At 44.0% G+C, this 23,012-nt stretch overlaps 1 protein-coding gene and 1 long non-coding RNA gene across 6 annotated transcripts in view; one reads left to right on the forward strand and one right to left on the reverse strand.

Moving 5' to 3' along the window:
* The window catches only part of LOC109497645, a 107,325-nt gene that overhangs the window by 11,681 nt on the left and 72,632 nt on the right, over window positions 1–23,012 (reverse strand). The window lies entirely within an intron of this gene.
* TBXAS1 (thromboxane A synthase 1) overlaps window positions 4,977–23,012 on the forward strand; it is a 154,781-nt gene continuing 136,745 nt past the window's right edge. The window contains exon 1 of one of the 4 annotated variants that reach the window (XM_045052842.1): window positions 4,977–5,230. In XM_045052842.1, the coding sequence (XP_044908777.1) occupies window positions 5,142–5,230 (89 nt within the window). In that variant the 5' untranslated portion in view covers window positions 4,977–5,141. The remainder of the gene's footprint in view (window positions 5,231–23,012) is intronic. The other 3 variants (XM_011280571.4, XM_045052841.1, XM_045052840.1) reach the window with 3 other exon arrangements.

Below are 23,012 nucleotides of genomic sequence, written 5' to 3' on the forward strand. Positions count from 1 at the left end.
TGTTACTGCTCAATTTAGGTCTTCATCTGGTTTCCCATGGGTCCTGGAAAGGTGTGTAAACTTTTTGGCGTGGCCCAAAATGCCTTGCATGACCTGGTCTCTGAGTATCTGTCTGTTCTCCCTCCTTACTGCCAGCCCCTGATGCCTTGGAGCAAGGCTGAGCTGTGCTCCCTCTGCTAAGCACATCTGTCCTATTCTCATCTGCTCAGTGAAGTCGTCTGTCCAGTCTAAGCTCATGAGTCATCTGTTCAAACCTTTTACCAATCTCCTCCCTCCCATTTTTGTCCCCATTTTCCTGCACCTATTTGTGTCATAGTACCTATAACATCAGGGCACTTAGGTATTTACGTGTGTGCTTCCCTACCCTGGGAACAGAGTGCCTTGGTGGCAAGACCTAGGTCTTACACACTGGGATTCTATTCCTGGTGCCTCATGCCTAGCAATTGTTCAATAAATGTTTGTTGACTAAAGGAATGGACGAGCCCTCCTAATCTGACCTCCTGTTCTCAGAAAGTGGATGAGAATCTCTAAGATACTGGGTGCTGTTGAGGAGATTGTTGTCTGCCCCTTCCACAAGGGGCCCTAGAATCATCTGCAAGGAGATAAAGCAGCCCACAGGCACACACCATCCCTCCATCTTCCTTAACTGTAGCAACTCTAGACCCCAGGGGGGCAAACATAAAGATAAACTATATCACAACCATGGGCTGGCTTGGTGAACGATGCATTTTTAAGCCAAGATGTGACTTTAGATTTAGTGGAAAAAACACAGGGTTTAAAGCCAGAAGACTGGGGCTTGAGCCTGGCCGCTAGAATTTATTAACGTATGATTTTAGTCATGTAATATCTCTGAACTCTAGTTGCTTCCTCTCAGAGCCCAGGGATGAAAGGTCCTGCTCACCTACTCCTCAAGGCTGCTCTAGACTGAAATGAGGTTATATGTAAATGTTCTCTGAGCTTCTGTGGTGCTCGGTGAGCCCCACTGTCCTTTTACTAGGGGTCCTGCTTAGAAGGGAGAACGTGCCCCATGCCTCAAACATCCCAGAGACATCAGGCTTAGGGCAGGCCAGCTGGGAACCTTCAGCAGAGAAGGCAACCACCACTTAGACATCTGCAGAGGCAGTTTTTAAACACAGAGAACATGGAGGAAATACCACAGAATTTATGGAGTGAAAGCTTTAAAAAGAAACACAAGACTTAAGTCAAAACAGTTGACTCAACCCTGGGGAAGATGTCTGCCTGGACAGAGGAGGAAAAAAAGGATCGACTTGGGGTGGGTCGAGACAGAAGAGAAAAGCTCCGTGGGGTGTCCCACCAGGTGGGGCAAGTGGGCACTTCCAGACACAGCTCGAGGCGGGGAGAATGGAGACCACCTCTAGGGAGGGAAGCGGTTACCAGCATTTTTGAAAGGTACATCTTTGCGCGCAATGCTTCCATTTCCAAGAATGTCGCTTCAGATAGCCTTCCCCAAGGCCATAGCGATATGTACAAGGATGTTCCCGGTGGTCTCATTTGTAGCTGGGAAAGCTTGGAAACAATACAAATGTCAATCAGTGAGGGACAGGCTGAATGAATCACAACACGTCTGTACAGCAGAGCCAGTGACGTATCTCTCTAGGTATGACGTAGAAGGATATACGCGTGACACCAAGCGCAGAATAGCATGGGTATGATGATCTTGTTTTTATAAGAACTGAGGACATACGTACGTTTGTGTATGCGTAGAAAAAAGGATGTGGGAAGACACACACTAATTTGTTGACAGAGTTTGTCTCTCGGAGTTGGAATTATAGAAGATTTTTTATACAGGTCTATAAAGTTGATTGTTTTTAATAGACATACCATTAAAAAGAAAATATTCAGAAAGTAGAGGCCTGATGTTTAATTATGGTAAGCATGATGGCGACAGTCTGTCCTTCATCGCAGAAAACCCCCAATGTGTCCTTGCTTTACGTCACAGATTCCAAAATTGTGATACATTCTTAATTATGTTATTCTCTGATAAAAATGCTTATTATCTCTCATATCTGACCCTTCCACTTTGTTTTGGTTTATTTACTATCCACAATTCACTGAGTGTTATCTCTGCTTTGAGGCTAGTGTGGAAAGGGCACAATGATCTCTCCACAGCGTTTACGGCTCCCCCAAATCACATAGAAAGGGCTCCAAAGATATTAGAGGAATGAATGAGTAAACTCAGTCACTTGGGGAAAAGAACAACCCCTCAAGAAGGTCAGACACCTCTGAACCGGCCACCTCTGAACATGCAAAGGTTCTCTGTGAACAGGGCAGGACCCATTCCAGGTGCATGGGCAACATGTCTGTGGGGAGACACGAGGAGTATATTCTAGATGAAGAGCCCGAAAAAAGAGACGGGAGACCCAGGTTCTATCACTAGGCAGCAATGGGACTTTGTACCAGTCACTTTTTCTTTCTGGGTTTTTATTTCCTCCTCCGTAAATAAGCATTAGATTTGGCCAACATCTCTCAAAGCATGCTCCTAAGAACACTACATCTGGGATGTGTTAATAAATGCCCCTTAACAAGAATTCTGTGGTCAAATACACTTGGGAAATGCTGCTCTCTGCATGCTAGTCTTGGAGCTCCACAATGCACATTAGCAAGTTCAAGTCTCTGAGACGTCTTTCAGGAAATAAACTTACTTTATCAATGCTGACACCAGCATTTTCTCACATTTATTTCACCTTAGAATCTTAACATTTTTTTCATGAGCATCTCGCTGATACATACACTGGTCTTAGTGATACCTGAGGTCTTTCCAGCTCTCAGAATCCATAACCGTAATGACTTGTTTCCTTCACACCAGCTTGTTCTGCCCTGACGCCCCATACCGTGGCCACTGTGGCCAAAAGCATATCTCAGATGGCCCTCGATGAAGCATACCTCTGCTTTGTGAGTGGGAATATAGAGATCCCTTAACTGTGTGTCAAGGTCCTGATCAAATGGGACAAAGGAGATGTAGAATATGGAGAGGGGAAGAAACATCCAAAAGGGCTGGGCTGAAGCATGGGACACTTGGGTGCAGTTGTTGGGGGCACCTAAGTAGGAATGAAAAACCGGGAGGCAGGGCAAATGGTCAGAGACAAGGGAAGTATTTGGAAGGTACTTGGTCCTTGTGTGGTTTGCTAGCTATTTGCGGCTGTGGCTCATCTGGATTTAAATCCCATTTGTATATCGATGCCTTCCATGTTTGAATACAATCTTTTGATTAAGAGAATGGACTTGGGAGTCGTACGTCCCGTGCCTTAGTTTCTTTTATAAAGTAGGGTTAATGAAAAGCTTTGCCTCATAGTGTTATTTATGAAGATGAAATAAGTTAACGCATATGAATGCTCTTAGAATAGTAACTGGCCCATAGTAAGTCCTCCATAAATGGCATTGTTGTCATTCATTACTGTTAGTTATATTTTCAGCCAAGATTCCTCTCTGACTTGACAACTCCACTCAGATGTGTCCCAGGCATCTCAGACTAAACAGGAGCCAAATTAAACCCTTGATTTTTCCCACCAATACCCCAACTTCCCCATCTCAGGAAATGTCACCTCTACACATACACTCACAGCTCAAGTCAGGAGCCCAGGAATCAGACTTGTCTCCCCCTTCCCTTTCACATCCCATCCACCGGGAAGTTCTGCAGTCGACTGCTAAATATATTTCAAGTTCATCTACGTACTTCTTTCTACTTGCATCCCTGCTCTGGTCCGAGCAGGCTCATCTCAGGATAAATGACTAGTCTTCTAAGCGGTCTCCCTGCTCTTCCTCTTGCTCTTCTCCAACACATTCTCCCCGTGCAGCCAGAATGCTTTTAACAAACATAAATATGAACATATTAAAACCCTAAGTGGCCCATAAAATGAAGCCCACGCTTCTCACCGTGGCTTTGTGCTGTCTAGCTTCTGTTGACCATCTCCCTGTCTTCCCAGCTGCCTCCCTGAGTTGGCCCGCTCTACTCCAGCAGGATTAGCCTCTTTCCAGTTCCCACACACGGGAATTCCTTCCCACCTTACAGCCCTTATCTGTGTCACCATTTTTGCCCAGAAGGCTTTGCCCATGGCTCTTTATGTGATGGGCTCCCCTTCAACTGAGAATCTCAGCTCCAAACTTTCTTTTCTAGATAGATTTCCCCTATAACCCTCTCTTAGTGGGTCACTCTAGTTGTTCTCAGTCATAGCTGTGTGTTCATGACCTTCAGAGCAATTACTTCTTTGTCTACCTGTCTATTGTCTGTCTCTCCCCAGAGAAATTTTCCCAGAGTCTGGTACTACTTCTGTTTTCCAAACACTGTAAACTCAGCTCAGAGCCTGGTGCCCCACACATACCGAATGAATGGATGAATGTCATGGTGCATGAATGACTCACTGTCTAATACACCCTCCCCATTACTAAAAGTGTAATATGCTGACTAATAAGCAAAAAACAATTCTGTCTACTTTAGTCAGATAAGCTCAGAACTAGAACAAAGGACCAACGCATGAGCCTGTGGATATGCTTTTAGATGTTTGAAAAATCCTCTGACTCATGATGAGAGTGCTGACACAGGGCAAGATCTCTGTTCCAACAGCCAGTCATCAAGGGCCCCTCGGACCCCAGGAACCAATGAACTTTGTGGGATTGATGTCCTCAATGCAGCCAGTATTTTCCATCAGGCTGATACCTGACCCCAACTTTTTCTGGGACATTCAGAGTCTCCTGACCCATATCTTTACTGAATTATGAATTAATTTTTTTGAAGGGGAGTCTTTTTTCGTAGACTACTCAGACTTCTCATCAGAGTAGAAATCTCTGGTTGCAACCACGTAGCTTCTCAGCAAACATGGGACCAGTTCTGCGGCTAATTCCCAGGGGAGTTAACATAAATGTTTATTGACAGTGCAGTCCTCAAGAAAATAAAGTTGCTGATTCACTGCCTTACACTGAAACTCTGTGTTTCTTCCCTCCTCTTCCTTCCTCTTTATAAGGAGACACTCTGACGAACAGCACATTTTGGGGACCCACTTGGTGTGTGTGTTCTTGGTTGCCTGTTCCTTCTTCCGTCTGTACAGCGTGGTCCCTGTAACGGCAGGGGTATCAGCCTCCCTCTTTCCTCTGGAGGACCGCCCCTCTTGGGACTCTGAGGAACAATGGAAGTCTTGGGGTTTCTCAAACTGGAAGTGAATGGCCCCATGGTGACAGTGGCCCTGTCAGTGGTCCTCTTGGCCCTCCTGAAATGGTAAGTGTGGCCAGCAGGTTCCCATGACTGTGACAATGTCAGAAACAGCAGCCCTGGAGCCTTGCTGGAGCCAGGGAGGGGTATGTGGGAGTGTGTTTTTCTTCTTTTCTAATCTAGAGGGAGTTGAGTATTAACACAGCCTCAGAATTAAAAGCAAACAGCCAGGTTAATCTTTTGCTAAAATGCATGAGATCGAGGTGTCAGGAAAGGCTGGTGATTCAGTGACTGAGAGCACTACACATAATTAAGTTTGCAAGAGATGGAAAAAGAAACAAGTTGGAAAGGTTTGGGGAGAAGTATTTCCTCGTACCCATCATATCTTCCACCTCACTTTTCTGAGATCCTCTCCCCCTGTTGGATTTACAGCAGATTCAGCTCTCAGTTCATATGCCATTAAAAACAAAAAGGACATCGGAGCTGTCTGGCATCATGGACCACTTTGCAGGAGGTCATTCACAGGGATTTCTGCAGGTTTAAGGACAAAGCGGTGGAACTGATTGCATAGTTTTCTGATATTTGGTAGAAGGGAATGGATTCTGATGAACATAGCGTGTGCCGTGCCCACAAAGTTTGAGACCCCGAAAGGACCTTGGATTTGAACTGAGAGCAGCTGCCTGTTGTCTTGTTAATTCAACAGGAGGCTTTCTGAAGTTTGGCTCTACCGAAGGCCTGTGTCTGGAGATGCAAGGGCCCACAATATGCTCCATTTATGCATATTCACCCTGCTGGTTAAACTTATTACAGTTACCCACTCAATCCAAAGCACCTGGATTTAGGTGGCTCTGGTTTTTGAGGGGAAAGTGAAAAAATTAATGGAGAACTTGAATTTGAACAGAATTTCAATTTATGTTTCTGGTGATAATAAAGCCTTCCCTAGATTAATAACTGGGAAAGCACTTTGAAAAGCATCAAGCATTATGCAAATGCGAGGTATTATTCTTTTGGAATTTGCATAGCTGAAAATGGAATTCACGTTTGATGTTCTATGATGATGAAATTACTTCTTGGAAATTGGCTCTGAAACTCCACTTCAGTCCCAGTGCTGTTTTTGCTTTTTAACTGGTTTAATTATCTTTTGAACTTAGTTCTCAGTGTAGCTTCTCTTCCTTGAAACCAGCCACATGCAAAACCAGGAGCAAATGGTAGCCCTCTTTCCCTGCTGCACCCCATTTATCCATCTCAACGTGTTTCTGTGCTCAGTGATGCACACGCCTTAGTGTCAACACATAGCAGGTGCTTCATAGATGTCCACCGCCATTGTTCACAACCATTTAGGTAACCTAACAACAGAGGAAAATAAGTCTTCAGTGGTTCAGGCATATTTGAAATTCCTTATTAGTATGATTATGGATATATTTTCCCATCAATAGCTGTGCTCTGACTGTGGTTCTCAAAGTGTGTCCCGCCGGAATCCTCCAGGTGGTCTCAGCATTAATGTTTAGATTATACACTTTCCTACACATTTCTGTCTTTAGCGTGTGTGTGTGTGTGCGTGTATGTGTGTGTGTGTGTGTGTGTGTGTGTGTGTGTGTGTTTTCATTTCTGTATCCTCAACTCCCAGCTCAGTGTCTGACTTACAGCACGGCCTCGATAAATGTTTGATGAACGAATGAATGAATTGCACACGTTAATGTTGCTCTGGTCATGGAAAAGGGCATGTGTCCTGACTGATAAGCCGCTGTAACTGGATGTTTATAATCAGTGTAGATCAGGGAGTCACGGACAATAACACCGCACCATTCAGCAAGGCAGCTCTGCATTTGTAATCTATTCCCGGGGCCATATTAATAACCTGGGTCAAAGACACAGAGATTAGATAAAGGCATGAAGCAGAGGTGGTAAATAGGAAGTGAAAGCTGACTTCCACTTGTTATCGCAGAAATATTTGTTGATCTGTTAATGTACGCCAGGCAGAGAGTGGGAGGCTCTGGTACAAGGTCAGGAAACAGGAGGTCTGGACCAGATGCCCAAGGCTGGGGGATACATGGAGGTTCTGGGGTAAGCTTGGTGTCTGGAGGGAATAATGCTGAAGGAGAGCAGACAGCAGAAGGGAGTGGCTATGGCCATGGCTCTGGAGCTCCTGAGTCCATCCCTTGATCCAGCTCAAGGTAACCATCCTCAGGGTCGAGAGCCTCCTCTTCCAGGCAGGGCTCTAGGTAGCCTCTGAGCAACGGACTCCAGCTTGAATGAGGTGGGGTCTCCCTCCTGCTTCATTCTCTTAAGAGGTACTTGTGGGAGAAGAGGGGTGCTCAGGGAAGGCTGAGGTGGAGAGACCTCCCCCACCCCCACAACCATCTCGCTCCTAAGAAGAAACTATGGAGGGTGGTGTGCCCTGACCAGACTCCTTTGTCTTTCCTTTGAGAGTTACCTTTGCCATTGGGCCGGGTAAGACTGTCATGGAGAGCCTAAACTCTGAGAATGAGGATAATGAGGATTGCTTCTTGCCTCCTCCACCAGCCTGTGAGTTCTTGCAAGGCAGGGGCGAGGTCTCATTGCATCTCATTGCAATTCCAGAAGTTTCTATCCATGGCACAAATGTTCTTCTAGCGTTTGGTTTAAAGGGAGTAAAGTGAAGAAGTACAGCACCCAGGATTTAGGGTTTGGCTCCTGCCTCTTCCAGTGGCCTCATCTCCCTCATCCATCCCCCGTATCCTGTTCTGAGAGCGGCCATGTTGCTGCATGAGTCCTTCCTTTGCCCTTGCTAGTCTCCACGCTTGGAATTCCCTTCCTCTCTTTCCTTCAGCACTAAGTTCAGGGGCATCTCCTCATGGAAGCTTCTCCTGTTTGTCCAGGGCACTTACAAGCCCCCACTCAGTGCTGCTTTTATCATCTCTCATCACCTCTCCTCCCCCCCAATGCCCAGTATGTAGCACTGGCACATAATAAATGCTGGCTATGGGTGGCTCAGTTGGTTAACCGTCCAACTCCGGCTCAGGTCATGATCTCACAGTCCGTGAGTCTGAGCCCTGCGTCGGGCTCTGTGCTGACAGCTCAGAGCCTGGAGCCTGCTTTGGATTCTGTGTCTCCCTCTCTCTCTATCCCTCCCCTGCTCATGCTCTGTCTCTCTCTGTCTCAAAAATAAATAAAAACATTAAAAAATATATTAAAAAAATTTTTTTTAATGTTTATTTATTTTTGAGACAGAGAGAGACAGAGCTTGAACAGGGGAGGGGCAGAGAGAGAGGGAGACACAGAATCTGAAACAGGCTCCAGTCTCTGAGCTGTCAGCACAGAGCCTGATGCGAAGCTCAAACCCACAGACTGTGAGATCATGACCTGAGCCGAAGTTGGACGCTTAACCGACCAAGCCACCCAAGCGCCCCTAAAAAAATTTTTTTTAAATAAATGTTGGCTGAAGGCTAATTCCAGCCTCTGATCTCTGCTGGTACTTTTCTTGCCGGTTCTTCTCTGAGCCTTTATAGTTCAGTACAAATCTTAACAGTGTTGCCCATATGAGTCACTCCTTTTCCTGAAAGCCTGTTGTGTTTTCAATTTGTACCAACTTGGTGACTCCTTTTTAAATTGTTGCAGGTGTACTGTTTTTGTATCCCCACCCACCTTGTAGAACAGAGACCATGCCATGTACTTGATAAATACTTCTGAATTGTTAAGTGTACATGTGAATTTGGAAAGAAGACAAAAGAGTTAATTTCATTTAAAAAGAGACCATTATAAAATAGGCATAGTATATTTCTGTAGTTCTCCTCAAAGTGAATTTGACACGATTTTCAACAATACTTATTTAAGTTGACAGATATGTGGCTGAGTAGCATGAACTGGGGTATAAGGAGATCAGGGCTACTCCACTGGGGCTGGAAGACGGAGCAGGCATATAGAATATAGTAGCTAGGAGTACATACAAAGGTGTATGTATGAAGCACATATGAAGCAGCCTGGAGCCTGCTTCAGATTCTGTGTCTCCCTCTCTCTGTGCCCTTCCCCATCCCCGTGCTCTGTTTCTGCCTCTGTCTCTCTCAAAAATAAACATTAAAAAATTAGAAAAAGAAAGAGTAGCCCAAATATTAATAGTGGTTTTCCTTCATTGGTGGGATTATGGATGATTTTTATTTCTTTTTTTAGTCTTTCTACATCTTCCACATTTCTTTAATGAGTATGAATTACGGAGCAAAAAATTGTTACCTTATGTTATTTTTATGTTTTATTATGTTACTTTATGTTATTAAAAGGAGAAGGAAATTGTTCTTCTCTAGTAGTGAAGAGGAAACCAGTTTTATGCTGCGGGAATGGAGGTTTCGGGGCTATAATCTCACTATTTCCACCAACAGAGTAGAATATACAAGGGGAATTGAGAGTAATGAGGGAGCTTCTTGGCTAATGAGGCAGTGTGAAAGGTAAACTGTAGCAGTTCCATTAAGTAGCTAAAGAGTCAAAGCAGGTAAATACATGAATACCCTGGCAGCTGAGAAGTGCTGTCTTACAGAGATGCAAGGGCTTTTCGTGCCAAGCTGCATTTAAGGCTCAGGAGCCCAAGACTCAGAGGCATGAGTCAACTAGTTGTGAAAATAGGAATCAGGGTGTTTTAGAGTTCTGGTCAAGTCTCATTCTAAGATAACGTTAAGGTAAAATGTTATTGGTGATTATCAAGACTTAAGACTATAATGAAAATCACTGTACCTGGAAGTTTCTTTCTGATAGAGCTTGCTTTACATATAGGAGGACTAGATTCTAATTCTAAGCCCAGACCATATCTGGTAATCCAGATAATCTAGTCCCAGACCATATTTAAAAGAAACCATTGCGGGGTGCCTGGGTGGCGCAGTTGGTTAAGCGTCCGACTTCATCCAGGTCACGATCTCACGGTCCGTGAGTTCGAGCCCCGTGTCAGGCTCTGGGCTGAAGGCTCAGAGCCTGGAGCCTGTTTCTGATTCTGTGTCTCCCTCTCTCTCTGCCCCTCCCCTGTTCATGCTCTGTCTCTCTCTGTCCCAAAATTAAATAAACGTTGAAAAAAAAAATTAAAAAAAAAAAGAAACCATTGCTCCCTGGGATGGAAGGAAGGCTCAATATCCACAAATCAATAACACGATATACCACATTAACAGAACGAAGGAGAAAAAAAAATCGCATAATCATCTCAATAGATGCAGAAAAACCATTTGATAAAATTCAACTTCCTTTCGTGATAAAAACTCTCAATGAATTAGGTATAAAAGGACTGTGCCTCAACTTGATAAAGGCTGTATATGACAAGTGCACAGCTAATCTTATACTTGACAGTGAAAAGATGAAACCTTTTCCTCTAAGATCAGAACCAGACAAGGATGCCCACTCTCACCACTACCATTCAACATCAAGCCAGAAGTCTTAGCCATAGCAATTAGAAAAGGAAACGAAATAATAGGCATCCAAATTAGAAAGGAAGAAGTAAAACTGTCTCTGTTTGTAGATGACATAATCTTACATATAGAAAATGCTAAAGACTCCAATCAAAAAGCTGGTAGAGCTAATAAATAAAGTTTATGAAATTCAAATTCCTTAAAGTTGCAGGATATAAAGTCAAACGTATGAAAATCAGGTGCATTTCTTTATAATAACAACAAACTATGTGAAAAAACATAAAGAAAACAATCCCATTTACAATAGCATCAAAAAGAACAAAACACTTAGGAATGAATTGCACCAAGTGGGTAAAAGATCTGTACACTGAGAATTATGACACTGGTGAATGAAACTGAAAAAGACACAAATAAGTGGAAAGATATCCTGTGTTCATGGATCGGAAGGATTAACATTGTTAAAATGTCCATACAACCCAAAGTAATCTATAGATTCAATGTAATCCCTATCAAAATTCCAGTAGCATTTTCCACAGAAATAGAAAAAAAAATCCTAAAATTTTTATGGAGCCATGAATAACCAAAGCAATCTTGAGAAAGAAGAACAAACCTGGAGGCATCACACTTCTGGATTTCAAACTATATTACACAACTGTAGTAGTTAAAACAGTATGGTTCTTCCCTAAAATTAGACATATAGACCAATGGAACAGAATAAAACATCCAGACATAAACTCATGCATATATGGTCAATTCATTTTTGACAAAGGAGCCGAAAACACACAATGGGAAAAGGATAGTCCCTTCATTAAATGACGTTCCGAAAACTGGATCAGTTTTGCTCGTGATAAGCAAAAGAATGAAATTGGACCCTTATCTTATACCATAGGCAAAAATCAGCTCAAAATGGATTAAAGATTTAAATGTAAGGCCTGACACTGTATAACTCCTAAAAGAAAACATAAGGGCTAGCCCTTTGACATTGATCTTGACATTGAGTTTTTGGATGGGACACTAAAAGCCCAAGCAACAAAAGCAAAAATAAACAAGTGAGACCACATCAAATTGGAAAGATTTTGCACAAGGAAAACGGTCAACAAAATGAGAAGACAACCTACAGAATGGGTGAAAATATTTGCAAGCCATATATCTGAGAAGGGGTTAATGTCCAAAATATATAAGGAACTCAGACAACTCAATAGCAACAAAACAAAATAACCCATTCAAAAAATGGGCAGAGGAACTCAACAGACATTTTTTCAAGGAAGACATACTAATGGTTAACATGTCTATGGAAAGGTGATTAACAGCACTAATCATCAGAGAAATGCAAATCCAAAGAGAGATCACCTCACAAGACAAGAGATAACAAGAGTTGGTGAAGATGCAGAGAAAAGAGAACCCTTGTGGACTGTTGGTGGGCACATAAACTGGTGCAGCTACTATGAAAACAGGAGGGAGGTTCCTCAAAAAGTTAAAAATAGAGCTACCACACAATCCAGCACTCCTACTCTCGAGGCTATATCAAAGGAAATGAAATCAGCATTTTGAAGGGATATCTCCACTCCCATGTTTCCTGCAGCACTATTCACCAATAGCCAGGACATGGAAACAACTTAAATGTTATCCACCCATGAATGGAGAAAATGTGGTCTACATATACAATGGCATATTATTCAACTTCAAAAAAGGAGACCTGCCATTTGTGACAGCATGGAGGAACGTGGAGATTATTATGCTACATGAAATAAGCCAGACACAGCAAGACAAATACAGCATGATCGCACATATATGTGGAATCTAAAATGTCGGCTCATGGAAGTAAAGAGTAGAATTGTGGTTGCCAGGGACTGGAGGGTGGGGGAGACATACTTTCAGTTATAAGATGAATAGGTTCTAGAGCTGAATGTACAGCCTGGTAACTATAGTTAGTAATGATGTAGAATACATGAAATTTGCTAAGGGAGTAATCTTAAGTATTCTCACCACACACACACACACACACACACACACACACACACACACACATACACAAATGGTAACTATGTGAGATAATGGATATGTTAGTTAGCTTCATTGTGGTAATCATTATACAAGGTATACTGGTATCAAACACCAAGCTGTATACCTTAAATATATACAATTCCTTTGTCAATCATACCTGGATAAGTTAAAAATAATAATAATTAAAAAAGCAAACACCACTGTACTGGAATATGGAGCCCAGCTAAGAAATCTTGAATTTGTCAGAGTAAGGAAGCCATGTAGGTGTTCCCTGGTATAATCATAGGTAGAGGGAGGGGTGTCTGGCTGCAGAATGAGGGTATTTGAAAATCAGTTGGCTACCATTTTCCCAAGTTCTGTTCCTAACAATGTTTGGGAAATTAACCATAAGGTAAGCCTTCTTGGAGAATCATAGCATATCAAAGGTCCCAAGAGGTTCTGCAGTAAAGAAATCTGTTTAACTTCATTTAGTCCAGTTCTTCCTAAACTTATTTGATTAAGAAACACTGTGGGGGTACCTGGGTGGCTCAGTCAGTTAAGCCTCCAACTCTTGGTTTCTGCTCAGGTCACGATTCTCACGGTTCGTGAGATTGAGCCCCACATCGGGCGCTGCGCTGAGCGTAGAGCTTGCTTGGTTTCTCTCACACTCTCTCTGCCCCTTCCCCTCTCACGTTCTCTAAATAAATATGTAAATAAACATTAAACAATAAACAAGCGAACAACAACAACAAAAAAGAAATGATGTGTAGGATCATAGAGAGAAGGTCAATTTTGACCAGCTGAGACATTCCCTTGAAATGAGTGGTTGGATGTGTTGTTGGTGATCAGGCAGCTGCGTAGTCTGGTGGAAATGGAGGAGCTGCCGAACAGAGGAATAAAACATGAAAACTATCCTTTTGCAAGCTCTGAGGCACCAGGGTTGATGATATTTACTTCAGAGCATAGAGGGTATAGATAGTCTGGAGGGCAAAATAGGGCCAACATGCAGGCTGGCTCCAGTTCAACATCAAAGTAAACGAATAACCACAGCTGTCTGGCCATGTTAGGAACGCTGCCTTGGGAGGTGGTGAGCGTCCCTCAACATCCACCAGGAATGCTGCCAAAGCACTTCCTACGGGGCATGGGCACGTGGCACAGATGACCACTGAGTGCTTTCTGGATCTAGATTCAGTGTACGGGAAGGTCTGCATGGAACCTAGCTACCACCAGGGAAAAGTCAGATAAAGCACAAGAGATCCACTAGTGACTGCTCCCTCTTCTGCCTGGACACACCTCTTGTCCCCAGCAGCAGCTCCCATGGTGGGGAGAGTGTGTCAGCTCCCATGGTGAGGAGAGCGTGTCCCAGGCAGGAGCCTGGAACACTCTCACAAAGCAACTTCGTGAGGCCTCATTATGGCTTCATGCAGGACACTCTTCTAGCCTTCCAGCCCTTGCTCCTCAGACTTTCTGGGTCCCCAGCCCCTTGGAGGTGGCTTGGAGAAGCAGAAGGGTCTCGGACACATAAGGGAGAAGTGATGTGGCACAGGAGAGGAGGGAGGAAATTTCAGGTGAGGAAGGGTCACAACATCAGGATTTGTAACATTTGGTAGAACAAGACATTAAGGGTGTGAATAATGGACACATTTTAGAAATACATTTTAAAGGCCATGGATAATTTCCAGTGCCCCAGAGCATCTAGAGAAAGATGCATGCTATTTCCCTTTTTTATTTTTTGTACTTTTGTTTAGGATATGATGGGTACTTTGGTTTAATAACTCAGTGATGAGCTCGGAGATAAAATTGAACCTGCTTAGGAAAACTAGGTCTGCACTTCCTCGAGGACCATTTCCACAGAATATTTTTTTTTTGTTTTCCCTCTTTCACATAGTTATACACAATATCCCTAGCGTTCCCCTTACTTTATTGATTTTCCAGAACGAGAGTACGAGGCGTGACTATAAAGTAACGTGACTGATTATTTTAGCATACACACCAGAACTTATACAGCCAAATGAATTTTATGACCTTCAAAAGCATTTTCCTGATATGCTAAACCTTTGCTGCAGAGATGGCACTATCAGAAAAGGCATTCTTAGTACTTTCATTTAGGAATGGCCCTGGTGTCTAGAGCCAGTCTTTTGACAGTCTCATGGCAGCCAGTCGCCATTTTTGTTGAGAATGGACTGATTTTTTTTTAAACAGTCCCAATATAGGCAAATAGGTGATTAGACTGGGTCATCTTCTTTTCAACTCAAAATAAAATGTGATTAGAAAACAATAAGGCTTCTTCTATACTCGAGAGGTTTATGAACCAGGAAGCCTGGGGATTCCACTTGAGGGGCCACACTCCTAGGGCATATGCATTGTTGCTCACTTCCTGGTTTGTTTTGTTTTAAAGAAAACAACAGCAATGATCTTAAGACTTGTGGTCAAACCTTCTCTTCTTATCTTGTAAGGAGTTCAGGCTTCTGGTAGCATCTACTCTCTGGGGAGAGATGAGAGAAGGATCTCATTCATTCTATAAACAAAGCAAATCAGTGGATTTATGTTGGTGCTTTAATGAGGTGCTCAAGTATACGCTTGGGACTGCTTTCCCTGGGAGGACAGTGGCTCTTCCAGAAATAGAGCTATTGAACGAACCCTTCCTTGCACCCCTGAATACCATAATAACAACCATCTTCCTAGGCTGTCATTTGCCATTGAGGTTAAGTGCTCTGTCTTTGGGAACATTAGCAGTGTTATATATACAACATATATCTGAACATGGGGACAGAACTTTGGGTAGAGAAGGGACAGGGGACACTTGTTCATGCAGCTGTACATTTGGTGCTTCAATTATTAGGAGCCACCTTTTTCTGGTTTGTCAGAAACCAGACGTGATGTTTCACAACTTCCTTGGGATGGGCAGGGTTGGGGTGTTGTCTGACTGGGTAGATTCTGGAGCCCTCGGCTCTCCTGGCAGAGTCTTTGGTCTCCTGGCAGAGTCTGGCACTGGGCCACACTGTGGGGCCATCCTTAACCTCCATATGTCCTTGCAAAGGGGTGTCTTGGGTTTCACCTCAGCAGACGGCAGTTCCTGAACATGGTCCCAGAGAGAGGGCGACCCTTCCTTTGCTCAAAGGTATCTGGAAAGATGGTGTCAGAGATGGCCTGAAAGCAGAGCCAACCTCTACAAATAGTGGATTCAACCGAAACCCTGTTTTCTGAGCACGACGCATAGACACCCTGGGGAGAGCCAGCGCTCTGTATCCAAACTGGCCTCTGCTTCCACATTTCAGCTGAAAGGTGCCCTACAATCCTCCCCCGCATTTCCCTCCTGGCTGCACACAATGTGCCTGTTCTTCTCCCTACTCTTGCTCACTCATTACAGTCCCTGTTGTCTGAATGCCCTCCTCTCTCTGTTTAAATCCCAGCCAGCCATCAAAACCTGGCCAAATGTCACTCTTCTTGAAGGTCACCTTAACTAGGCCAGCCCTCTGGAGCTCTGCCCCCACCTTGAACTCCTGTAGTGTCCTCGGTCTCTATAGCCATCCTGGCACTCACTCTATTATCTTCCTGTGAATGCATGTGTCCTGTCTTCCTGGCCTGACTCCAAGCCCCTGAGGGCAGGGCTGAATCTTAAGCCAGTAAGTGCCTTGTGCACAGTAGCTGCTCAGTAAATGTTAATGATCATCATCATGCCTCAGGTAACGGAGATGGTGACACTGCTTCCAAATGATTACTGTTACGTGTGTGTGTGTGTGTGTGTGTGTGTGTGTGTGTGAGAGAGAGAGAGAGAGAGAGAGAGAGAGAGAGAGCGCACAGGGGATGACAGGATCAATCTCCCTCTGACTTGCTGGCACACTAGTGGCCTGTGTTCCCACTACCTAGCAGAATGCCTCGCACAGGGCTCACTGAAAGAGTAAATAAATGACTTCTTCGTTCGCACACTCATTGAATGCTGAAGGCTTTCAAGGCTGTGTGCTGGTTCTACCTCATTGATGTGCAGTGGATAACATTCTCATGAATTCAGATAGATAAAGTAATTGTCACATTAGGAATCGAAGAGCAGAGCTCTGATACAAACGGAAGAGATGGGACAGAATGCAGGACATAGCCATCTAGATGTGGCATATGAGGGATCATAGAGCTCTTGGGGTCTGACCAGGGTACCCTGACAATAGTGCGGCGGAGGGGGGCATAGGAGGCATCTAGCCCCCTGCAGAGAGGCATCAAAGGACACACACTTCCTCTTACCCTGTTCTATTGAACACTAATCCTCACAGCTTAAAGCAATGCTCTCTAAACTCCTCTCCAGCATCCCCTGTTTATATTACTTCCCCATAGGTCCCATTGTCTAGATAACAATGCATATTTAAGTAATGATTGATTGATTTTCCCATTTTAATCATTCAAAGACAATGATAGTAGCTCTGCCAATGAGAACAGCTGATCAATGAGATAACCAGCATTAGTGTACCAAGTTATCATTCCACTCCAAGGTAAAGAAACTTGGCATTTTAGGTAACCCGCACAATCTTATTGTCAATAAATGCATGATTTACATTAGGCCCTTTGAAATATGGAAAACATCTCATGTACCCCCTTCCTACCTTCACAAGTCAGTAGGTATCTGGGGACCTCAGGCCGTAAACACTGTAAAGCATAGTCACTTATACATTTAAGGGTTTGAACTCTATTTGTAAACAGAGAGAGACCAAAACTGGTAGCATCATCTCACGATAAGAGGGATGGTAAAGGAAGGTCATTGGGAAGTTCTCAGGAGAAACATGGTGCCGTGGAAATCAGCTAGGTCTTTACAGTGTAGGACAGACACACTTTTTCTTCTGGATGACCTTGGGCAAATCATTCCATCCTCACTAGTTTCCTCATTAATAAGAGAAGGCTGGCAGTCCCTGCCTCTCAGCATATGGCACCTTTCCAACTGGCCACCTAGGCCAGCTCTCACTCACCCCTACCTGCCAGTCAATCCATATTCTGGCCAGTCTGGTTTCCTAAGTGGTCCTTGAATCGTTCTTTCCTCTCTCTCTGCTCTTCTACCACTGTAGTCCAGGATTCCCTCCCTCCCTCCTTCTCTCCCTTCCTTCCTTTTTGAGAGAGATAGGGAGAGTGCGAGTGAGGGGGAGAGGGGCAGAGGGAGAGAGGGAGGGAGAGAGAGAGAGAGAGAGAAAGAGAGAGAGAGAGAGAAAGAGAGAGAGAGAGAGAAAGAGAGAGAGAGAGAGAGAGAAAGAGAGAGAGAGAGAGAGAGGATCTTAGGCAGACTCCATGCTCAGTGAGGAGCCCAATGTGGGGCTGAATCTCACAACCCTGGGATCACGACCTGAGCCGAAATCAAGGGTCACACACTCAACTGACTGAGCCACCCAGGCCCCGCTGTAGTCCAGGATTTCAAGAGCATCCCTTGGCTGGAATCGTCTCCTAACTGGTTTCCCTGCCTCCTGCCTGGGTCCCTCGAATCTGTCCTGCAACTCTGCAGCCAGAATAACACCACAGGAACTCACCACTCTCCTGCGTAAAACCCTTCCATGGCCCTCCCTGCCCCCAGAATGAAGTCTCCCTGGCCTAGCACCCCCGAGGCTCTCTCTGACCTGGTTACTTCCCACTCTGCATGTTCATTTTCCATTGCTTCTCACCTGGCACTCCCCTTTCTGGTGCTCACACTTTCTTCCATACACCACGCTGTTTACCATCCATTCCCTTCTCTCCTTCAATTCAAGTGAGAGCCTCTGCATTCCCTGTGCTCCTGGCCCCATTGCACCTGGTCCCTTCTCTCGCTTTCCACTTATCTAAGGTGAGCTCCCAGAGGCAGGACTGGGTCTTACACAGCTTTTGCTTCAAGTACCCAGTATCGTGCTTGGGCCACTCAATACATTTCTATGCATAACAGGCACTCACTTTTTTGTTGAGCCAAACCAAACTGAGAGATAATACACAGAATTTTGTGTGGCATGGGCCTCACATATATAGACACCCAATACATGTCAGCTGCTCTTTGCTATGAATATTATCATAGAGAATTTCCATTTGTTTCTGGCTGCATTCCACCACGACCAGCTACAATTCTCACTTGTTATATAACAAAATGTCATCGAATCAAACTCTGGATCCTTTTTTTTTTTAAGTTTATTTATTTATTTTGAGAGAGAAAGAGACAGAGTATGCATAGGGAAGGGGCAGAGAGAGAAGGAGAGAAAGAGAATCCCAAGCAGGTTCTGCGCTGTCAGCACAGAGCCTTGATGCGCGTGTTGAACTCACAAACCATGAGGTCATGACCTGAGCGGAAACCAAGAGTCAGACACTTAACTGACTAAGCAATCCAGGCACCCTGAGCTCTGGATCTTAATAAAAGATTATGTCTCTATAATTCAGCCTAGCCTATGCTGTGGGTGAAGTTCATCTCTGCACTATTTATAAGGGAAGGACTGCTAAACAAAATCACAGTGCAAAGGTGACTGGGGAACCCATTTAGGAAAGCAAATGACTCCCAAGAACTTCACCAGTGTGTCAGTTCTCCAATACTGTCTTTAAAAACTCACTAAAAACCACTTCACTCATGGCTGCCTTTCTGCATTTGCGCAGTGATCCAGAGTTTGAGCCTGCAGTCAGACTGCCTGGATTCAAACTCTGCCCAGCCTTGTAAGCGTAAGCAAGTTGGTAAGGTCTCTATGTCTCAGGGTCCCCTTTTGTGAAATAGGGATAGTAACAGTACTGGCTTCATAGCATGCTTGGAAGATTAAGTGAGTTAGGACATGGAGTAGACTTGCCCGGCCCAGTAGTGTTCAGTAAGTGTTAGCTAGTTGTTACCTATTAACTGCAGGCTTACACTCAGCCGTAATTATGTAGATGCTGGGTAGGTAGATCATGATTTTGTTTTTGTTTCTATTAATTTATTAATTAGTTCTAGCACTGTTCAGAACTCTCCCATGATCTTTAGGAATGCATAAAAGTGAAAAGGGTGGAGAGCTGCATTTCAAACTAGTGGTCTTATTTTGAATGATCGTGGGCTTACATCACTAGGTTGCTTTTGACCCTGAACAGGTAAGATGAGGCTGAAAAATGCCTGTGACATTTAACAACTAAGAAGTCTTAGGTGATATTGGAGATGGTCACTAATGGGGTGATGGGGACAGAAGCCAGAATGAAGCAGGTTTCGAAGCAATTAGGAAGGAAGGCAATTGAGAAGAGGATGGACTTTTCTCTCAAGAAGAAGGTTGAGATGTCAGCTGCCTTTCTGAGCTTCAATTTCCAATAAGTCTCAAATCTGATAAATTTCAAATTCCAGTATATCTTACATCCATATGTTATTATTAGTCTATTGACGGCAATTGTTTACCTATTAGTTTAGGTGTTTTAAAAAAAAGTCTGTTTCTCGAAAAGTGCTCTGTAAACCAAGCTTTAGACCCATTTGCCTTCCAGAAAAATTTAAGATTTTCCTGTGACAAAATTTACATGTATCCTCTGAGTTGAACAGTAACCGCACAATTCTTTTTGCCATTTGGCCTTTGTTTCATTGGTTGACGCTTGCCTTGCCCATGCGTTTGAGAATTGGAAGTGTCAGTGATGCATATCAAATCAGCACACAAATCCTGGTATGTCTTCCTCCACTCTCTGTCTTGTAGACCAGACCTTTCGTTTCCTGCACACTCCTGTCTAAGCCCTTACCTCCGTTATCCCTTAATTATGACATTATAAATGTGTCTCTGCAGAATCAAATCCCTCTTGTCTTATATTCAAGTAAGGCAGCCAGCCAACCAACCAATCAACTAACCACCTCTTTTTTGTGTGTTCCACTCAGCTACCATTCCACCCATCCTTCTCTTTCCAGCCAAGAGACTAGAAAGAGGATCTCACACTTGCTCACATTCTCCCCTCCCATTTGCCCTTCAGCCCCACTGAAATGACTCTCTCCATGGCCACTCCTAAAGGGAATTAACATTTCCCCATTGTTCTCTTTCTCTAGTGATTTGTAGTATTTTACTCTGATACATTTAGTCTCTGTTACTGTTGGGTATATTCCAGAGACCTCAGCAGTGCAGGGGTAGAAAAAAGGTCAAGCACCTTGATTATAATCCAATGGCCTCATTTTATAGTTGAGGAAATGAATGTGTAGAGAAGTCAAGTGACTTGACCTGTATTAGCCATTGTTGCAGTGCTGTGTAACAAACCCCTCTAAACTCATTGGCAAACAATATCATTTATTTGTCTCACAGTCTGTGGGGTGGCTGGGGTGGCTCTGTTTTAGGCTGTGGGTGGGGTTCAGATCTACTTCATATGTGTTTGTAATGGGGCCCAGGATGAAGAGGATACTTGGGGAAAAGCTCTACACCTGACAGATCACAGGAGTGCAAAAGATGCTAGAGGAAATAATGTCTCTTGAGGCCTCAGCCTGGAAGTGGTTTACTGTCATTTCTGCCCATATTTCTTTGGATAAGCCAAGTGACATGACCAAGCCTAACATTAATGAGGAGGAAGAAGACTCCGCCCACCATGGAGGGAGGTACTTAAAAGACATCAAAAAAGGATGATGATATAGAATTTTGAAACAAGCAGGGTGTGAAAAATTGGAAGCAATGATTCAATCTACCATATGCTCCAAGATTTCATGTCTGGGTCCTGATCTCTGGCGAAGCAGAAAGAGGCCACGAGTAACAAGACAAAACAAAATAAGAAACAAAAATAAAAACAAAGAACAAACACAACCTTAAAGCTATTGGACACTTGGATTTTTACTGTAAGTGAAAAAAATGATCTCAAAAAAAAAAAAAAAAAAAAAGGAATGGACATCGATGAGGACTTTGGCAGCCGAGATACTGACATGGAGGGTTGCGGTGGTCTTAGCTGTGGAGTGATGAACTAGCACCAAGAGTATTACCATGGGGTCATGAGCTCAGGGTAGGGGTGCAGGTTGGACCTGAACTGAGCCTGGGGATGTGACCAGGTATTTCTAGGTGAACAGACAATGGAGGTCTGGGGTGGACTGATGACTGAGCTGGAGCATACACTGAGAACAGCGAATATTGATTCAGGGGATCAGGTGGGGAAGGGAGTAGCTAACACACTGAGGGCCCAACTTCAGTCAGGAAAAGCAAGATGGAAGGGAGGCATTGCCCAAGTCCAGAAGACCCAAAGAAACCTAAATATGGAAAACCTAGTGTGTCCACCCTATCCTGAAATATATTATAACCAGGGGACACCCTTGCAGATTGGGAGCTGTGTTGTTTAGGATAAATGTATTGTTCTATGCTGCGCAGTGAATTTATGGATGCTGTTATGCCAAGAAACGGCTATGGCTGAAAACATAAATAGTTCTAGAATTGCTTTAAATATTCTCATGGGTGCTAAGGCCTACTGTGTTCTTAAAAATATATATATGTTTTAGGATTATCTCTTGCCCTTCCAGAAACTACCCCTTGGTGCTGGCTGGTGGTTATAAGAAGAAAGGGCATATCCCAGTATCGCAAGGCCTGTTACACAGGGTGAATTTCACTTGGGGTTTCAAAGATAAAAGGAGACTTAAGTCACTTCCACACTCTTCCCTGTCATACACTTGTGCACACTGTCCTCTACGAAGTTGCTGGCAAATCCGAATTGCAAGTGCTCTTGTAATCCATAATCAGCCAAAACTTCATTTCCTTTTTCTCTATAAAATGGGTGTGCTGAGTAAAACAACTAAATATAGATGAGCTAATGTAATCATAAATACCAAAAGAGTCCCCACACCCCAGTAGGCAAAAAACAAAGCATGGCATTCAGAATGAGCTAGGGAAAAACGTTTTTGAATTACTATCTTCTTTCATTAGGATCAGGTTCTTTCTGTATCATCTTTTCTGTCCCAGGATGGCATGGAACACCCCTCCACACCAATATACACATATCGGTTACTCTCTTCAGGCTTTTTCCAGGTCTGCTGACAGCTCTGATGGTCTTTGCACTGGGTTGAGTAGTGTTCCCCCAAAATTCATGTCCACTTGGGACCTTAGCATGTGGCCTTAGCTGGAAATGGGGTCTTGGCAGATGCACTGAAGTTCAGATGAGGTCACAGGGGGTTCGAGTGGGCCCTAACCCATGACTGATGTTCTTATAAGAAGTGGGAAACTGGATGCAGACACAGGCAGAACGAAGGTGATATGAAGACTAAGACACACAGGGAGGAAGCCATGTGACAGTGGAGGCAGAGTTGGAGAGAGTGGCTGTAAGCCAGGAACTCTGGGGATTGCCAGCAACTCTAGAAGCTAGGAAGAGCAAGGGAGGATCCTCTTCTAGAGTCTCAGAGAACATGGCCCTGTGACACCTTGATTTCAGACTCTGGCCTCCAGAACTGCAAGAGAATACATTTCTATGGTTATAAGCCCCCAGTTTGTGGTGCTTCTCTTTTCTTTTGTTCCTAGGAGACTCTTGTAGTCTCCTTTTTCTTATCAGCTTTGTTGGGCCAAAGCAGACACATCAGAGGCCTGGCTGGAGGCTCAGGCCATTCCATCAGTCAGATCAAGCCTGGGCTGCACCCG

Source organism: Felis catus, chromosome A2 (genome assembly GCF_018350175.1).
Source record: "Felis catus isolate Fca126 chromosome A2, F.catus_Fca126_mat1.0, whole genome shotgun sequence".
NCBI lineage: Eukaryota > Metazoa > Chordata > Mammalia > Carnivora > Felidae > Felis > Felis catus.